The sequence below is a fragment of the Armigeres subalbatus genome, chromosome 1 (assembly GCF_024139115.2).
Source record: "Armigeres subalbatus isolate Guangzhou_Male chromosome 1, GZ_Asu_2, whole genome shotgun sequence".
In the NCBI taxonomy this organism is placed as follows: Eukaryota; Metazoa; Arthropoda; class Insecta; order Diptera; family Culicidae; genus Armigeres; species Armigeres subalbatus.
The window spans coordinates 35628254-35647714 of record NC_085139.1 but is presented as its reverse complement, the minus strand read 5'-3'; the positions used below and the strand labels follow the sequence as shown (position 1 = coordinate 35647714).

At 43.1% G+C, this 19461-nt stretch overlaps 1 protein-coding gene across 1 annotated transcript in view; it reads right to left on the bottom strand.

The window, feature by feature from the left end:
* Window positions 1–19461, bottom strand: part of LOC134224265 (serine/arginine repetitive matrix protein 2) — a 37169-nt gene that overhangs the window by 2784 nt on the left and 14924 nt on the right. The window contains exons 2-4 of the mRNA XM_062703601.1: window positions 4207–4492; window positions 3924–4133; window positions 30–3714 (exon numbers count right to left, since the gene is read on the bottom strand). Of these exons, the coding sequence (XP_062559585.1) occupies window positions 30–3714; window positions 3924–3983 (3745 nt within the window). The 5' untranslated portion in view covers window positions 3984–4133; window positions 4207–4492. The remainder of the gene's footprint in view (window positions 1–29; window positions 3715–3923; window positions 4134–4206; window positions 4493–19461) is intronic.

The window sequence follows — 19461 nt, the reverse complement described above, 5'->3', positions numbered from 1 at the left end:
CCCAATAGTTTAAACATTAATCAATATACCTGGTGATTGGGCTGTCCGACGATACTCATTGTGAGGTGGATTTCTTGCCCGGGAAGAAGTACGGGACGAAGACCGCGATCGCGATCTACTGCTACGGGACACCGATCGTGACCGCGATCGCGAACTACAGCTGCTGCTGCTGGAAGAATAACGCGACGAGGAGCTGCGTGAGCGTCTTCTTCTACTGCTGCAGCCACGCCTTGAGTAGTCTCGTTCGTAGTAGCGACGCCGCTCCGATGACAAACTTGATCGCCGACGACGTGAATCGCTACGACTGCGACGTCTGTACGACCTGGACCGGGATCGAGAACGGGACCTAGATCTACGTCTCGAACTACTACACCTGCTGCGGCTTCTTCTGGAGGACGATCGGTGCTTGCTACTTCGTATGGAGTTAGAAGACCTTATGCGGGATTCAGGTTCCGAAGAAGAACTGCGACTCCGACGTCTTCGATACTGCCGCCGTAGGCGGTCACGACTTCTACCGGCGCTTTGGCGACTATAGCTACGTTGAGCTGATCCACAGCTACTCCGAGACACGGTTCTTTCCTTTTTGACGGGTGATAACCGTTTCAGTTCTGGAAAGCGATATATTGGTGAAGTTTGGATGGCAACGGAAACTCCTTTTAACCGTTGTCGATCCTTTCGTAAATGCATAATAATTTTGTCCTCCCCATGCTCGTTTTGTTTGGCCTTTTCGGGAGGTGATTGCAGTTGACCATCATCGTAGTCAAATGAAGGTGATTGATCATACGCTCCGCCAGCCTTTTCAGGCTTTCCAGGAGAGAATGAATTAGGGGGAGAAACGCCCACATTTGGAGATCCTTGTTGGTTGGCTTGGCCACCACCAACCTTTCTTTTCTCCGCTGAATTTACCCTTGAGATAATTTCACTGGATTCAGTCTTGTTGCAGGATTTCTTCCGAATCACAACTTCTTTAATGCTGGAAATTAATGAACTGCTGGAGATGATCGCCGGGGCCGACGACTGACACCGCTTGATTGTATCCGTGATATTAGACAGCAACTCGTTCTTCGGAATGTTTTTGGATTTTTCCGTTTTGGCCTTTTCCTTGTTCAGTTCGCGTGGGTTTATCGTAACTTCTGTGTTACACCCCATTGAAACGATGATAATTTCTTCATAATCTTTGTGCAATTTCATATCGGCAGCATCTTTTTCAGCATTCTTGTCATATGGCATGGGGTTTCCATGTTCATCGAACTTGATCGAAGTTATTTCAACCAATGGCACAATCTGCGGAACGGTTTTCGGGATAATGTTGGCTTCGGTGGACTTAATGGCGGCTTCCTTCTTCAGTTGCTGCATACGCAGGGCTTTGAGTTTTGCTGCCGAAATTGGATCAAGAGGAGCCTTGCATTCCGCAGAATGTTTAGTTGGTTCCGGCTGCAATGCGCTCTTTTCTATCGCTACACTTTCCAGCTCTTCCCTACTACTTGATTCACTCACAGACGACGTGCTGACGATGCTGGTTTTACTGCTGCACTCCGTCACCATTGCCGATACGGGCGTATCATCTGCAGGATGTTCGCGGCGTTTCTTGTACTCCTGCAAGTTCAGTTTCTTCTTAACCTTTACCATAGATTCGCTACTACTGCTACTGGTTGCATTGATTGATTCAGCCTTGGGTTCCTGGTCCGACGGTTCTTGTTTAATGTTGCAAACGGGAATTGAGGTCATTGGCATGCCGTTTGGTTTGTTCTGATTAATCTTAAGTAAGGAAACTTGCTTGGGTTGCGTTTTAGTATTATTCAGTCCATTTGTTGTCACCTCTATCCGTTCTTTCGGTTCTTCCTTTACAGTGATCTCCTGCTTTACGACCGGTGCAATAACGTGCTTAATTTCAGTATTTGCATCTTTCTCATTATTCGGCTTGTTTAGCTCCTTCTCCTTCTTATCGCATTCGACGGTTGTTTTAACTTTTGTTTTGGTGGCTTCAAGCCGTTGCTTGTTCTTCGAGAATTTCTTTCTCTTGTGAAGCTGTTCCAAGCCCGGCAATAAGAATGGGATTTCTATCGCTTTTCGTTGAGGAATTGGGGCTACATTTTGGCTGGAACCCTTTTTTGGTGAACAGTAATCGTGATCTAGTTTTACGTTGTTACTGACGGTCGGTTGTTTCTTTCTCAATTCTTCGGATGATTTATTTTGATTATTGCTACTCTTGCTAGCGCTTCCAGTCGGTTTAATTTGCTGTTTAACTGCATGTATTGATTGCTTGTTTTTAGCCATCAACGAAAGCATTTTATTGCGTGCTAATTGCGAACCAGCGCTAAGCATCTTATTTTTGTTTTTTGAACTATTTACAGGTTTAGTGGTTTCACAGGATTTTACTGGGACCGATTGGCTTTTTATATCACTTGGATCTCGCTTATTCGATTGATGGACTGGTGCAACAACTGGCACTGTAGAAGTCTTCTGGGTTTGATTAAGTCGTGGTGTCTGCTTTGCAGATACCGTTCCATTTGGATTCCAAGTTGGATCCGCTTTTGTGTCGTCGTCTTTTCGCTTTGGCTTGCCAATCACTTTTTCGATTCCGAAAAGTTTCACGCATGTTCTCGTATCGTTTTCGGATTCAGATTCATCTGAATCCGAGCCACTGTCCTCTACTATAGCTCGAGATTTGTTAGTGCAGGACCTTCGGGAGAATCCGCTCTCTTGGTTGCCAAATTTTGGTGAAATCATGAGTTCTCTTAGCATTTTCAACTGCTTCCCGCGAGATTTCGGTGGCTTCTTCACCGGGGATACTTTAGGTTTTGAGTTCTGTGCATCCCGCTTTTCAGAATCCGTTGTCACAAAGTCATCCTCCGTTATGTAAGCAGCCAGATCGAAATTATTCTCTGCCATCTCTTGGACTAACTTATCATCGGACTCACTGGCACGAATCGGAGCTTTTAATGGACTCAGATCATTAACTATGGCCGACACATCCAGATCTTCGAAACTTAAACTTGTCATGTCATGCAACACACCACCACTGGCACCCCCAACCGGTGAATGTGGTAACGAAAACGACTTTCTATTGATACTAGTCATGCGTTTGCGTCGCTCAATCGCCATCAATTTGCGACGTTCTATCACCTTTGCTAGATTATCTAGCTTAACGGTTTCTGCATCCTCTTGATCGGATCCATGTACAAAATCACTGGGATGACTGGAAGCCGTGGATGTGGACCTGCTGCCTCCTGAACGGGATGAGCTGCTATTGTTTCTGCTTCTGTTTCTACTATGACTACTTTTACTGCTATCACTATCACTGCTGCTGTCGCTACTGCTACTACTACTATTACTATCGCTACTACTATTATTCCCGGAACCTTCCTCATCAGAATCGCGATGGATGTTCTCCAACTCCGGTTCAATGTCATCACTTTCCAAACACTCTATCACATTTTCTTCAACGGGTACCTCAGCACGCACACTGTGAAGCACCGTTTCCTGTACAACTACCGTTTGTTCCACGATTTGCCCCCCTATACTTGGGGCTTCCGCCGGTACAGGAACTTCGTTACTAGTATCTGCCTGAAATGTTACAGGCGGGTGCACTTCTACGACCGCTTCTCTGATTTGTTCCTCCTCTTCTTCCTCCTCCTCCTCTTCATCTGAATCGTAGTCACAGTTTGGATCAATGGAGATCACTTCGATTGCTGGAGACATTTCAACGTCCTCCTACAAGAACGAACATTGTATAGATTATACCGAGTATGTATTCGTTGCTGCGGAAGACTAACGATTTCAGGAAAGGAAACTCCCCAAGAAATGTTTTACAACAAATAATCACCAAACGGTACCGCCATGTACCAAGCTTCATAGAGGATCACATGAGATGTCCTATTTTTGACACATGGCGGCACTGTTCTATCAGTCAATATACTCACATCAATTTCTTCATCGTCTTCATCGTAATATTCCCCATCGGTCATGCTGCCGACGTTCATTGATTGACTATACGGGCCCAGGGTAACGGTTCGTAAACCCTACAATCATCGTCTTCGCCGCCGTCGTCGTCAATTTCGTCGTCGGGAGCGAAAGCGTTGCCATAGTGGTTTCCAACGGCCGGTATGCTGTATTGTAAGCTACGAATTGATCTGGAAATAATTTTCCATGTGCTGTAGTGGAACACACTCAAACAAAATCAATCCAACCGATCCGGTTACTTACTTTTCGCTAGTAAACTGGTGAAAACCACCGGCAAAAGTATGACTTCTTTTGCCTCCGATAAAGTGTGCCGAAGTTGGAGCTACCCTGGCTGCAGCAGAATTTAATATCCTAGACTCCATCGTATCTACAATTGTGCTAGATCTATACAACGCCTCTTTATCCGTATTCTTTGGGTGAGGATTGAAATTATATCTCGGTTCTGGAAGATTTTGTTTCTCCAGAACCGAGACTGCCGTTCTGTTGGCTGCTATTTGTCGATGACTATTGTTACAATCTCACTAGGTCACTGTAAAGAAAGAGTAGGAATCGAGATTAATCTTCGAGGCAGTCGACGGTAATCAGTTTCATTGTTTGCCAACACTTGTGGTGCAGGTTGGTATCACGTTTCCATCGTAGGTAGATATTATCTAAGCCAAATAAACTATTAGGACACCGCGGTTGACGCCACCTCAGGGCTGGTAACGACCTGTGGCTTTTCAAACATTGAGGAGATTTCACATGGAATGGCTACAGCGAACAGTTTTTCAGTTGGAAAAATATTTTCTGATAATACTTCGGTTCGGTTTGTGCATGTGCTGCTTCAGCCATTCCAACATGATATTAGAATTTTATAGAATACAGCAAAGAAAAGCGGTCGACATAATACTAAAAGAGACATAAATTCCTTGTTAAAGATTCGACACACGAAAATATTTCGATTGCAAAACCATGCTCTCAATGTCGATTAAAGTTGACCGATTGATGTGTCTTCCATGATAAGCATAATAATGTGGCTTGTCACCAGTCCTGCATCTGATTATAGGCAGGTAAGTATGTATACCACATCAATCTCGTGTTGGTATATGGTGAATAAAAAAAAACACGATCAGTGACACTCAACAATTGAGATGCCCTGTGCTGTGAAGTAACAAGTAACCCCTCTAGCCACACGGGTGACTAATCTATATTTAACCGACTTAGGAACACTAACTGTTAGTGGTGGTATGCGCATATGGTTGCTAGATCTAGATTTAAACCTAGACACAAGATAATTTGATCGATGGGCGATCACCATTATTCGGATGTGTTACGTTGTCTGAATTCCAACAGCATGATTGGTGAAACCAGTTGACAAAAAAGCGAATGTGGGGCCTCAAGCTTTGTGGTTTTGTAGGAACTGAACATTTGCTTTGCACATAATGGACGTTATTTTGACATTTGCTCCTGATGGTAGCACTCATATGTGTGGTATAGATCAATCGCCGTTCAATTCTTTCAGAAGATGTGAAATATTTTAAACGGCTAGAAGCAGGACTTCGTTTTTGGTATAAACATAATAAATCAAGACAAAATTTTCAAAACGACGTATCTGCTTTTGTAAACAAAGATTCAAAGGACGATTTGACGAATATGATGGCTCTCCCGCAAACCAACACCATCAATAGGTAGGTCAAGGATTCCGCTACCTGTTGGTGGTGTTGGTTTGCGGGCTATCAGATTCGTCAAATCGTCGTTTAATCTTGTTTACAAAACGATAATCGTTTTTAATCTAAATAAACATTTTTTCCCTTAGGTTTTGGTAAAACAAATCTACATTCGCCACTCATTTGTCTAAAGCAAGCATGGAAGACGAGCGATCGTGCCTACTTACAAGTAACACAAAGGGGCAACTTGAAAGACCTCCCATCCTCGGCGACTGACTGTTGTGTTGTGGCTTTAATGTGCTTTTAATTTTGATCTACTTTTTCTCATAATTTAGTTCAATTTTCACTTCTAGCCGTTGAGTCACATAATATTCCGACTCGAAATCCAGCCTGCTGCCGCCGGTGAGTCGCAACAATATTCTCGTTAATTCGGATTGATCAGTTGATTCGCGAATTTCACAGTCAACGTAGCGCTCTTCTTTGTCCCGCTTAGGCGGAACATTAATTCAAAAACCGTGCTACAAATGTTTGATCTTCACCCATCTGGCACGTTAAAACAATCGAAACCAAAACGTTTGGCTGTCACATGCATTATCGGGGGTAGTAAATTTTTTGAAACAAAGCGCCACGGATGCACCAATTTCGCTCGGTCACCGCACGGTTTGCGTTTGCAATGTCAACATGAATAAAGAAAGAGTCTGACAACGTAATAAATGAGCACGAACCTCCCTCCGTCCGCCGCCCAACCAGGTCAAATGTAATGAACAACGGTGTTGTGAAAAACGGGAGCTGTACCTACGTTTCCTTTCCCGTCCACCGAGGACAGTGCTGTGACGGGTGTTGTCCCGTGCGTGTTCGACTTTCGGTTTTAAAACGTGAATCCTTGCCATTGAAATAGATCGCATCTGCGTACGATCAGTAAAAACAACGACAAAGGCATCAGCGGTCATTGCGCTACTGGTTGGATATAAATATCTACGTCATTGGTTTTATGTGTTTTCCGAAATTCCCTATCTAATAATGACAGTAGAAAAACTACTGTTTGAAGATTTGATTCGGAGTAATGAATGAATATGAATCATTAATTAGAGATTTGATTCATTTTTTTATTGATCGCTCGATTTGCAGATCGAATCCAATATCTGATTTATGTAATTGGTAAAATTCGGAAAAACGCAGGGCGTTTGGGCGAAAAGAGGTAGTGAGAATCAGATTTACCAGGATTTAAATTATTCATTAGTTATTAAATGTTATTTCAGTTCTTGATTCGATTTAGTAATTTGGAAAATGTAATTTTTTAAATTAGCTCTAGATGAACATCGCATTTGAACTAACGCTCAAGGACTCGCACTGTTGTAAAAAGTACAACACTAGCGAAAATAGCACGCTTGTCGTACACAACGACGGGGAGACTGCGTGAGTGATTCAAAACTAAGCGAGTCCTGGAAGGTTAAGAGTTTGGTTTTAGAGATTGAAATTAAAAATTCAATTTGGCAGCAAAATAAAATTCTTTATGCAAAATTAGAAATTTTCCATAAAAAAAGGAAATTGCCAATAAAGAAATAAGGGTGTAAGCAACAAATAATTACAGAGTTTCCACAAATAATGCAAAATTTCCATAAACAAGAATTTTCCATAAAACAAAAATAAATAAGCACTTTTGAAAGCCAATTGCAATTATAAAAAACAAATTTTCCAAAAAGAAATCAAAATATTCCATTAAAAAACACAAACTCTCCATAAATAAATCAATATTAGCAGTAAACAATTACAAAATTTTCCACGAAATAGATATTTTTTTCCATAAAAAAAATAAAAACTTTCCATAATATCTATACTGCCGCTAACCGCAAGTCGAGCACATCTGTATTTGGACGCCCATATACAGATGTGCTCGACTTGCGGTTAGTCCTCTAATCTGTATACAAAAAAATGAATTTCTGTCTGTCTGACCCTTATAGATTCGGAAACTTCTGAACCGAGCGGCGTAAAATTTGTACCGCAAAGGGTTCTGGCTTCTGAGGCCGAGGAAGGTTCTTAAGATGATTCAAGACCCTCTGTCTTTGGAAGGGGAGGGGACTCCCATACAAATGTTAAACAAAATTTCTGCATAACTCAAGAGCTAATCAAGCAAATGGAATCAAATTTGGCATGTCGAGTTTTTTTAAAGCAAGAACGTATCTATGACAGTATGAAACCCCTCGACAGGACAGCTAGTAATCAATAAAGAGCAATAAAAATAAGAAACTCCCAATGAAAAATACGAAAAATGCAGGTACAAGCGTGAAGCGCATCGAGCGAGGTACAGAACGACTTGGTGCGCAACGATCGATCGTTATCAAATTCAATAGTGTTCAACTAGGTTTTGCCCCCAGTCCAATGAAACTTGTTGTGAGAAAATTGGTTAAAGATTACTATATGAAAAGTTGTCTAATGTTTATCTTACCTTTGTGCACAGTAAACATACACACTAAGGTGCCAATGGAATGTATGGGAAAAATTTGATCATCGATTTTCAACAACGGGTGTGATCAAAAGTTTCATCTACTCAAAAAAAGTGCGCATGCAAATTTTTTGCTTAATCGGACTCGGAGGTTGAGTGTGTATGTTTGATGCCAAATGTCTTAGAAATGCATGAAACGTCGAGATCTAGTGTTACAACAAAAATTTGAAAAAAAAAAAACTTTTTGGGACTTGGAAATTTTTAGAAGTCATTTTTTTTATGCCGAGTCTTCGAGTCTTTTGAAAGGAGGCTTGCGAGCCTTTTGAATTGAGGTTTCTGAGCGTATTGAAAGGACGCTTCTCATGCTATTCAAAGGAGCCTCTTGAAAGAAGAATTCCAAGCCTCTTGGAGGAAGGCTTCCAATCCTCTTGAGAGGAGGCTCTCGAGCCGCCTGAAACGAGACTTCCGAACGTCTTTGGTTTTTAAAGCTCTTTCGTCCGTTTAGGAATCACTGGGCTGACATCTTTGCACTATATTCTAATTCAATTAGAACAGCTTCTTTATTATCTCTATTGATACTTAGGATACATTGAAACATATTATCGTTTGGTGCTCTCATCGTGGTGATTGATTTACTTTTAATTTATCGGTATCGTAGAAGCGAACATCTTGCTTACGCTGCCGTAATCCTGTTGTTAATCAAGAGTAGTCCATTGTTAAAGACATGTTTTAGTTGCCGCTATTCGTGTCTGTAGATTAATAACATCCAAGGCGGGTCATATGTCACAGCCATTTATTGATGGTCGAGCGTTGGATGGCGTCCCCCATAGTCCCAACCACTGAGCACGTTTTCCAGTGAATAGTCGAAGGTTGGTAACCCTAATAAAAAATCCCAATAGAATTACAATAGAAATTATTGTAACAGTACGCTGAAATTAATTGTAATTACGGTAAACTCTATTGTGGCTCACAATAGAATAACATTAAAGAATATTGTTTTCCACCATTCAGCCTATTGTAAATGGCAGTTTTACAATAGAAAATAGGGGTTGTTATGTATCTTTACAATAAAAAAATCGATTTTTTCTCGAACAAATTTTTGCCATTACAATTGAATTTATTGTAATTCTATTGCCAACATTTTACTGGCAATAAATTTTATTGTACGTCTATTGCAACAACAATATGGCATTTTAATTGGTATGATATAAAAACAATAGAATTTAATGTTCATCAATAAAATGTATTGTATTTTTATGATATTTTATTGCAACTCTATTGTATTTTTTATCCGGGAAGGCATAGCATAGCATAGTTACGGTGTACTTCGTAGATTGGACACTAGTGATACTCATGTTTTTCTTTTGAAATCCTTATGCAGATTGCTATCAGAAATCATGGTGGGTGTGCTCCTTGATTGCAATTTAGGATTGAAAATCACAAAAGCATGAGGATTACTACTCCTGGCCACCGCCATCTTCACCGTAACTTGGGAGGGGAAGGAAGTGTTGATGTAGTACTTACTTAACGAGAGTTGGATATTGGGGAAGGTATTTGTTGGGTCAGGATTTGCCTGTAGCTGACAATGTGACCGTGGTAGATCTTACACCGTAACACATCACGCAAAGGTGTCTACCCAGCGTTACGGGGAAGTGACTAGTCGAAGGTTGGTGAGGGGGCTGGAAATCGAGCCCATGACCATCCGCTTAGAAGGCGAATGTGTTGCCAACTACGCTACGGAACGCCAAACTTCCAAGCCTCTTGAAAAAAGGACGCCTAACTTCCAAGCCTTTTGAAAAAGGCTTTGGAGCCTCTTGGAAGGAGGTTTCCGAGCCCTTTTAGAGGAGGCTTCCGAGCCTTTTAAAAGAGGTTTTCATTTCCGAGTCTTTTAAAAAAAGGCTTCCGAGGCAATTAGAAGGTGCCGTCCAACCAGCCTCTTGTAACGAGCTACTTTTCGGAAAAAGATTTTAGATTTTAGTTCAAAAGCATATTCTTAGCATTTTTTTCTGTGCAGGTGTGCCACTGCGACCTGTTATTAGATCTATTGTAGCGTTACCCGTATCCTTAGTGTTTAAGTGCATGTTGAATTACTTCATTACTATTGATAAGCAATGCAGTATCGGTTTCGATACAGTTGTTGTTTTGTTTTCTCAAGAGCACCATGACAAGGTCCCGCTATTTAGACCCTTCACAGAAAGCAATCCCATTGAAGGCGCGCCCCTTATCAATAGGAAATCAATCCTTTCTTGAGAAAACAGAACAGTGATACTGTTTTGGCCATGCATCGAAGCCCTAGCCACATCCTTGTCTTGCGTCTAGAATATCACCAGTAAAACAATAAAAACCCGGGATTTAGCTCTGTCTACAAGACCATTTCAAGCAAGAGAATTTGTTTAGTGATAAGAACTTCCGTGTTTTCCTCTCACTACCATTGCTCACCAGTTCAAGAAGAGTTAGTACGAATTTAAACCCCTAACTCGATTTTTCCAGCAGTCAGTTCAGTCTAGGACCGGGTATCGAGATTTTTTTAAACTAATTGCTTGAAAAGTTGTTTCCGCTGCATACAGTCTAGCCTCAAACAAGAGGAATTCGAGTCTTTCAACTGTCTGCAAGGTAACATCAATTATGTTTTATTTCTGAGACTGCTGTTGGTAGCGGGGACTAAATACGATGAATCCTTAATTACCACAACTTATTGCCCTAGCTAGAAAAATGGATTAAGCTAGGGCTCTGTTTGGTAGATCTTACACCGCAACACACTACGTCAAAGTGATCTACCGTGTTACGGGACATATTCTTAGCATACTATTCAACCTTAATTTTATTCATAAGACGTTTTTTCCTTCTGATCTTTTGTCTCATAGCCCCCAATACACTGTTTATTTATTACCAGACTAAGATTTGTTCGATTTATGAAAGGTTGTTATCGTCGCGTTCCCGAATGATTGATCGCAAAGAATTCAAATCGAATACAAATTTCTTGATTTTAAAGTTCCAAAGTGTTTATTGGATAGAAGATTTTAAGATTTAAGTCGCATTTAGGTGAAGAAAACTGTGCCAATGAATGTGAGCAATAGAGCCAATCAGCAGTATCACGAGTTCAGAATGGTCTGGTCAGTGCAGTGAGAGGCTAGCAGAAGCTCAAGGAGCGACAACATTATCCTGTTAAAAGAGTGGACTGTAATGAGGTTTTTTAAATCTGTTGAATAAAAAATCGATAAGACAGTCCGCTTCTGATCATTGCGCCAAGCTCGTTGAAAACATAACTGTCTGTGCCCTGAGATTGTGGAAGAGTTCTTCCATCCTGACCCTGAACTCAGATGTAGAGCAAAAATCTCTCAACTAGCCATTACAGGCAAGTACCATTATATCCATGATGTTCACCATTTAATGCCGTTCAACTTTGTTCGCGGATTCTGACCTCTTTTGTGACAACGAAGTTTTGGTTCATTATCAGAACGCCGGCGGGATGCACTGCGATGTCCAAAAACATCTCCTTGCTACGATCTATGACTGTTAAGATGCGATTGTGTTGGATGAAATCTGGTTGGATTCCTGTATCCAATCTAGTTAGGTCTTTAAACCTGGATACGCTGCGACCGTGCCCCTATTATGAACAGTCGCATATGAAGTAGAGGTGAAGTTTTTTTAAAACGGTGAAGAAAAACCCACCGTGAAATCGTCCTGTGTGGACTGATTGTATTTGGGACGATACGCTGGTTGAAGCCCATACACAATCAGTCTTTTCAGTGGTCGAAATGGTGTCTGCTTATGGATAAAATCATCGCAGATCATCATTATTAGAAATTCAATTTGCCAGGAATTTCGCGGGGTTCTTCCTGTAGCGAGTTACTCCATATAAACATTCAGTACATGCTCAGCTTACGCTTCCATACTCCCGATTGCTACAGCACACCCATGTTACGGCAAATCAATCATTATTACGTTTCACGAAAATAATCGCAGCCTGGATCTGTTGGGGCTGGTGAAAGTAGTCATCCTTTTTGCCTTTCTCGTATACAAAGTATACGTAAAGGCTTTAGGATCACTCCAAAACCGAACTTTTGATAGAAGGCTTGGAGACCCATAGTGTTATATACCAATCGACTCAGCTCGACGAATTGAGGTGATGTCTGTATGTATGTGTGTGTGTGTGTACAAAAATGTGAGACACACTTTTTGGTACTTAGCATTATTTGCTTTGCTCGCAATAAGTTGCAGTCGACGCGGATTGCTGTCTAGTTGTTTCCTATTGAAAATTGGCCCGATCGGTCATTGCGTTCCAAAGTTAGTGTAAAAACATTGTTTTTCTGCCAAGGGTCCCCCCTTGGGAGAAAAAAAGTCAAAAACGAAAAAATTTTTTTTTTTTCGAAGATTGCAGCAATGCATTTAAATGACCGCAAATGCATATGAATTGATGGGAAAAGTAAAATCTATCCCCCTAAAGTGCTATTTCGACCTCTCTTATGTGTTTTTCTTATTTTTTTTAATGCGCGAGAAAGGCACCACCAACGCTAGGTGGATTAATCTGGTTTTTAATAATCAAGCTGGACAACATGCGAGCTAATTTTGTTGCATCGATCAACCCAGTAATCTACAATTTATGTAGCGATTCTTATCCTAAAATTGTTGAGTTACTTGCTACAATGAACAGGGCTGTCATTTTTAATGGTTGCGATGCGTCACAGATAATGCGGTAGACTTTGTCGCAGACATATTACTGAAGCCCTTGACCGACCTGCCAGCATAGTAGAATGGAAACTGTTAAAAAAACTGCTTTCAAACGCAACTCCGCCTCTGTTCTTTTCCATATCAGTCAAAGATATACCAAAACTTGAGGGTTGATCGAAATCGTTTTGGATATGCGTAAATGAATAAAATAAACAGTCTAGCCCTCAACGTGTCCATCCACAGTAATTTTACTGACAAGTATGTGTGCGCCTTTTGCAATGAAGTCATTCCTGATGCCGAAACTGCTAATAACGTTCCTTCAGTCGGGATCACTTGGACCACGTTTTTCGTAGAAGCAGCAGTGATCCATCGTAGAACTGACTCGCAGTTAAATTAGGATCTCCGCAGGATATTCAGATGGCATCACGTCCGCGTTTTTGAAACGACATCTCTCCCATTCAACTGATTTCTAAAAATCTCTGTCTAGTGGACTTCTTTCGTCCGTGTGGAAAACCGCTACAATGATTCCCATGATTTTAATATTCTGACGTTTTATTATACTATTCAAAGCATCATTGGGACCTAAGTTGTGTATTGACGTTTTCATTTCCCTCAAGAGCCATTGAGGAGAGCCAATTCCAACTGGAGCTTAGCCTGCATTTCGACAACGTGTAAAACACTGTTATCTTTGCTAATCGCGGATGAGGCAGATCCACGTGTCTCTATTTCATTGTAGTTTGTTAGTTTTGCTTTTTCGGCAGTTACAATCGACAGGCAACGGTGACATTCAACAGATTCGATTTATCTTAATTCGTAGTACCCCCATTTGACAAGAATGTTAAATATATACCTTCACCTTTTGTAGATTCGTTTATGAATTCAAGCATTTTGTTTGAGATCGATAACCTTGTGAGTTTGATCGTTTTATGTTTCGATTACTCCAAAAAAGACTAATTCCGATTTCAGTTCCGAGATGTCAACCACTGATTGTGACGATAGTGATCACTGATTTCCCAGAAGCCATACAACTGTTCTAAGTATTGTTTTTTTGTTGTTAAAACATTTGTTGAAAGTTGGAAGATACAAAATTTTATGATGCTCTCCATAGGAAGGTAAGGGTTAACACATTATTCTTTGTGTGTATTAGACAACTCGTCATCTGAAAAGTTTACATAAAAAAACTCTAAAATGTTATAAATAAAAACACGACCAATAATAGGAGCACCAAGCCTAAAATAACTGTAGAAAACGAAATATATGAACACTTCGTCAATCAATTCGACCGACATTGACACAATGGCGTTACCTTCAATAGAGACAGCATATGACCACCAAGGTCTGACTCTAGTCGTCACCATCATCACTACCAAGGGGTTGACATTGCAAACAGCACCTAGAAAGCAATATGGTGCTCGATAATCTTCTATCGTTTAAATAAACAATTAGTATAGCAATGTCATCGCCAGATAATACCAGAAAATAGTGATGATCATTTTGTTTTTGATCCCTTTTAATCTTTGATGGGTGGATGAAATGTTTCCTGACAGAAACGATATACGGAATGTTTATTTGAACAATTATTGAATTAGAATATATTTCATAGACTGCAAAACCAATCTGCCAACAATTTGATAACCATTCGCTAATTGAGTGTACCAACAAATCAAAACTCAGTATAAACCTGTTTATACTGAGTTCATCTTTCTTGAACATAAGTATTGATAGCTTTGCATTTCGTAGTTGATACCACTCGATTGACCATAAATATTATAAATCTATTAACATTTTCCATTATCTCCAACGCCGCTCCCCCCAGCCTGAAGGTTCGAAAAGATAACACAAACGAAACACAATAGTTCATGACAATTTCCACCAGCACCTTCGCAGATCGCAATCTCATTACCGAACAACGTCATCCGATCCCGTCTATCGCCATCAGTGGTTCAGCTGTCTCTAATTAAAGCGCATCGCTCCCGCGGTCACCCGGTTCATACAACCGAGCGAATGTCAGATTCCGCCGATAGAATTGCATAACACCATATGGAAAGATGGATGTTCCTTCTCCTTCCTATATGGATGGATGGCTCGTTGTTGGTGGTGGTGCAAAAATAGATTAGACACCGCAGTAGCAGCAGCAGAAGCTGTGACGCAACGAGGTGGTGCGGTGGTACCATCAACCGGCAGCTTCTTGATTGATGCCAAGCATGTGGCGGAAATACCTATCCCAGAGCAACAGCTAGTGACTAACTGTAGATAGGGGGATTCTATAGGCTATGGGAGATGAATCCCGTGTGTTCCACAAATGAAGACCACTTTTTTGTTAGCAGGGATGTAGAGTTTCTAAGTCACCAAAGGATCTCTAATGAATCCAGAAGTTACACTGGAAGTTTTGAGTTTGTGATTAATACCCTGGGTTATAACGGAAGTCCGGAATTGCGTGAAGGGTTTTAGGAAAGGCTTGAATTACACGTTGATGAAGGAGTACAAAATCTATATTAAATTCTTCCCACATTTATGTTAATAGGTTCCAAACGTAACCAGTTGGTATTCAGTTGGAGTTACCTGGTAGCTTAGTTTGGCAAGGCTGAACCCGTCCCTACGTTCTCCCTACTAGGACACAGACCGACAATGGACTAGCCTATGATGGCCACTTGAACATCGTGTGCAGTAGTTAGGTCTTGTGCCGAAGTAGTTTTATTTAATTTGCAGTTTCCCATTAATAGCGTTTGAATCATATTTTCAATTCCCATCAAACAAGAGAAGCTCAGAAAGATCGTTTTAAAATTTTATTTGGTCAATACCAATTCCTCGTAGCGACCCATCCGCTTAAGCGATCAAAAATTCAAACGTCGCTCGGCCGAACCCAACAGCAGTTCCACGCAGACCAGAAGCATTCTAATACGTATTGATAACTCTGCTACGCGTAAAAATGCTATCAGATTCATCAAATCGACGTTCACATTCCCGCCTACAAAAACTGAAAATTTGGTATTGAGTTAATCACCATTCACAAGAGTCAGTTTTATTATTAGTTGATGATGAATTAGAAAACTAATGGCAACGTATTTTGAACAATAACATCTCATTGTATTTTGATGAATAATAAACGCCTAAAGTTTTGAAGATTATTTAGTGAAAGCTTCTGAAACTGAATCAAAAGGCAAAAGCGGGCCAAAGCTACTTAATGAATCCAACAGTCCCTACGAATTTCGATAAACTTGAACACTTATTAAAGCAACCTATCTCGTTAGCTTTAAGCGTAGCTACGACTGACTCATCGTCACTGCGAACTTATAAGAAAAGTATTGCCGATCTACATCATTATCACTGATTAAAAAGGCACTACCATTCAAGGCTCCAAGACACGATGTCCGTTGGATCACATGCACATGCGTAAAATCAATACATCAATGCCAGATATGTGACGCGGCACCAATCAAAAATAGTCAACATGTGATACCACCTCGACAGGATATGTCTTTGGTTGCCATCTCAGTCCCCATCGCATCAAGATAACATATTTAAGGGGAGGGGAATCTTCACGGCCTTCGGGATTGTCAATGGAAAATTATAAGGGTTCCGGTAAAATAAACGAAACTCTACTAGGGGAAAGGGGCTTTGAAAATTTGGTCTACGTGGTTCATGGACAGCCCCTTGCTTCGTCGTGCATGAAACAAAAATGATTTTCCTTCGTATGTTCGTGCAGGCGGCTTCGGTCTTTGTGTAAACCTGGATCCTAATGCGAGGATCATTTTTACGATCACGCAGATTTTCGCCGAGATCCCGTTCCGGTCATAGGCGCCTGATAGTTAGGCAGCAGGACGTACGGTGCGTTATCATTCGTATTGTTGTCACTCAACCCATGACATCCGCCGAGCGAACGTAATTTATATTATAGCATGGTAGCTGCTCAATGCTCGTAGTCCCGATTATATAGGAAAAAATGGAAAAGTGCCTAAACCATTTTCCTTGTCAGCTGCGAACGCGAATCAATCTTATTGAAATTAAACAGCGTGTAATTAGAAGAGTGGCTCTGCGGAATGCAACTTGTCGCGATAAAATCAGTTAAGTCTAAGTACATGAAAATGCGAGTTAGATCGGGACCATCGTCCCTAACCCCTAATCCCAAGGCGTCAAGCGACCCGTGCCGAGGGGATGCATGGCCAGGGGGGTGAAATAATAAGCTAGGCCTTTAACGGAGCCTGTAGGGTACCTGGGCACCCTCCACAGTAATTGTCCCTTACCGCGTCATGCTGGGCTCTGGCGTGGTGGACCTCTTTTCCCGAGCAACTCGTGGGACCAAAATGGAAAACCAAGTCAATTCTTCAATTAGTGGTAGTAGTGTAGGCGACAACCCCTTCGCAAGAGGTGGGTTGTTCAGGTCTCCGCCTAGGAGGCCAGAGGCAATAGTCGGCAGCTCAGTACGCAGCGCCAGCGTGGGTCACTCAACCTTCCTCTCGGCTATAAAAACGCCGGTAGAGGTTTTTGACGGCCCATGGCTTGTGGAGGCGATGAACCGCAAACGCGATGGGCTTTCGGCCTTCGAGGTGGTGACGGAACAGCTGGACGCCATCATCGACTTTGCGTCATCGAAGCATAATATCAGCAAGGACCTCAAGAGGAGATTGCAGAAACTTCGAAAGGCGATGCTGGACGCCAAGCTGGAGAGGGCGGTCGGGACGGCCAAGTGGAAACCCGTGAAATCGGGGGAGTCGAGGTCTACCCAGACTGAGGCCCAAGGATTCGCGGACTCGGGCAAGGTCGAATCGACCGAAGGCGTGCCAGCAGAGACGGTGGTGCTAAAGTCTACCCAGACTGAGGCTCAAGTATTTTGCAGTACGTCGGGGTGACTGCTCCAACCGGAGCAGACACAAAAACAGGGAGACAGTCTCCAGGGATGAGCTCCTGGGGCCGGTCCAAAACGCGGAGGGTTACTACCCTGAACAATGGTAGTGGGGCTGGGAAGCTGAACCCCGGTCAGGTACTTCCAAAACCGGGGGCGGAAGGACCTGGAAAGGTCCGTCCACTCAGGAAAGACGGTGATAAGGGGTTACGGCAGGCTGAAAGTTTTCAGCCGCAACTGACCAAGGGAAATAGAGGGGTGACGCCTCCTGAACCCTGGTCAAGAACAAGAAAGGAAACCGAAGGTGTCAAGGGCCGAAAAGAAGGCAGATGAGGGTAGCAAGAAGTCTAGGGTAGGCGCCAATCGCTCCAGGGGCGATGCCCTAGTCATCACGGCGGACGAGGCTAAGTACTCGGATGTTTTGAAGGCGATGAGGAGTGACGTCAAGCTCGGTGAACTCGGCGCCGACGTACATCGAATAAGACGTACCCGGATGGGCGAGATGATACTCGAGCTGAAGCGGGGCGTCTCGCAAAAGGGCGCCGCCTACAAGAAGTTGGCGAAAGAGGTCCTAGGCGAGACGGTCAAGGTGAGGGCACTCACGACGGAGGTGAATCTAAGGGTTAAAGACCTGGACGAGATCACTGAAGTCGAAGAGCTCGTCACGGCACTGCGGCGACAGTGTGAAGTGGAGACGACCACCGCAGCCGTTCGGCTACGGAAAGGTCCGGCAGGGACGCAGGTAGCATTGGTTCGGCTATCTGCAGCGGACGCCTCCAAGGTAGTCAAGTTAGGGAGCGTCAAGGTGGGATGGTCGGTATGCCCTGTGCGCATATACGAGCAACTCGAAGTTTGCTTCAAGTGCCTGGAACCGGGGCACAAGCAATGGGACTGCAAAGGCCCTGACAGAAGCAGTCTCTGCCGACGCTGCGGATTGGAGGGACATAAGGCACAATGCTGCACGAACCCTCCCAATTGTTTGATTTGTTCCAGCAAAGCTGTGAACAGCAAGCACCCCATGGGGGGTTCGATGTGCCCGGCGTTTAAGCGTGCTGCAAAATCAAAGTGCAGGTAACGCAGCTGGCTTGCTCGGCCTCGCCCGAGTGTTTGGTGTGCGCAGGTTTAGAGGAAACAGCGGAACACGTGTTGTTCGTGTGCTCACGTTTTCGCGCAATGCGTGACCACATGCTTGCCACATGTGGTCTGGATACTAACCTGGACAACCTAGTTCGGAGGATGTGTAAAGATGAAGTTGGCTGGAACGCCGTTTTATCGGCTATCGCTCAAATCGTCTCGGAGCTACACAGAAGGTGGCGCGTGGACTCAAGGATGGCTAGTTCAGGCGCAAATAAGAGGTGGTCCAAGGAATCGGAGTCGGCTTCATGGGTCATACCGGTGGTCATGCTCTGTGGTCGAACTCGATCCTTTTAGCGAACAAGTGGCCGCGCGAAGAACAACATGGTATCGTCGCTTTCGCGGCGTCGGTCAACCGGGCGGGTTCAGGCCGAGGACGGAAAGGGTCCTCGTCAAGGCTGGGGCAGGCGTAGGCCTCGCGTCGGCAGAGTCCCTCTGTGTGCTGGCGAATAGGCCCTATCGCAGAAAGGTCAATTTGGGGTGCACGCGGCATCATCATTCTTGATACCAGTCGTGCAGAGGGAAGCAGGCGCAGTCGACCCTTCCCACCTTCCGAGGACATAGGGCGTGGTAAGGCCACCTGGAAAGCCGGCAACGCGCTGGCACGATACCATGGTGTTCTTCTAGAAAAGCGAGTTACGATGTTCGGTGCTGCAAGGACACGCAGCTAACCTCGAGGGTGCGTTGTGCACTGGCCCCCCTTTGAAGCATTACTTTCTGGTTGTACCGAAGGGACTATGGGCTTGGCGGCAATGGAAACG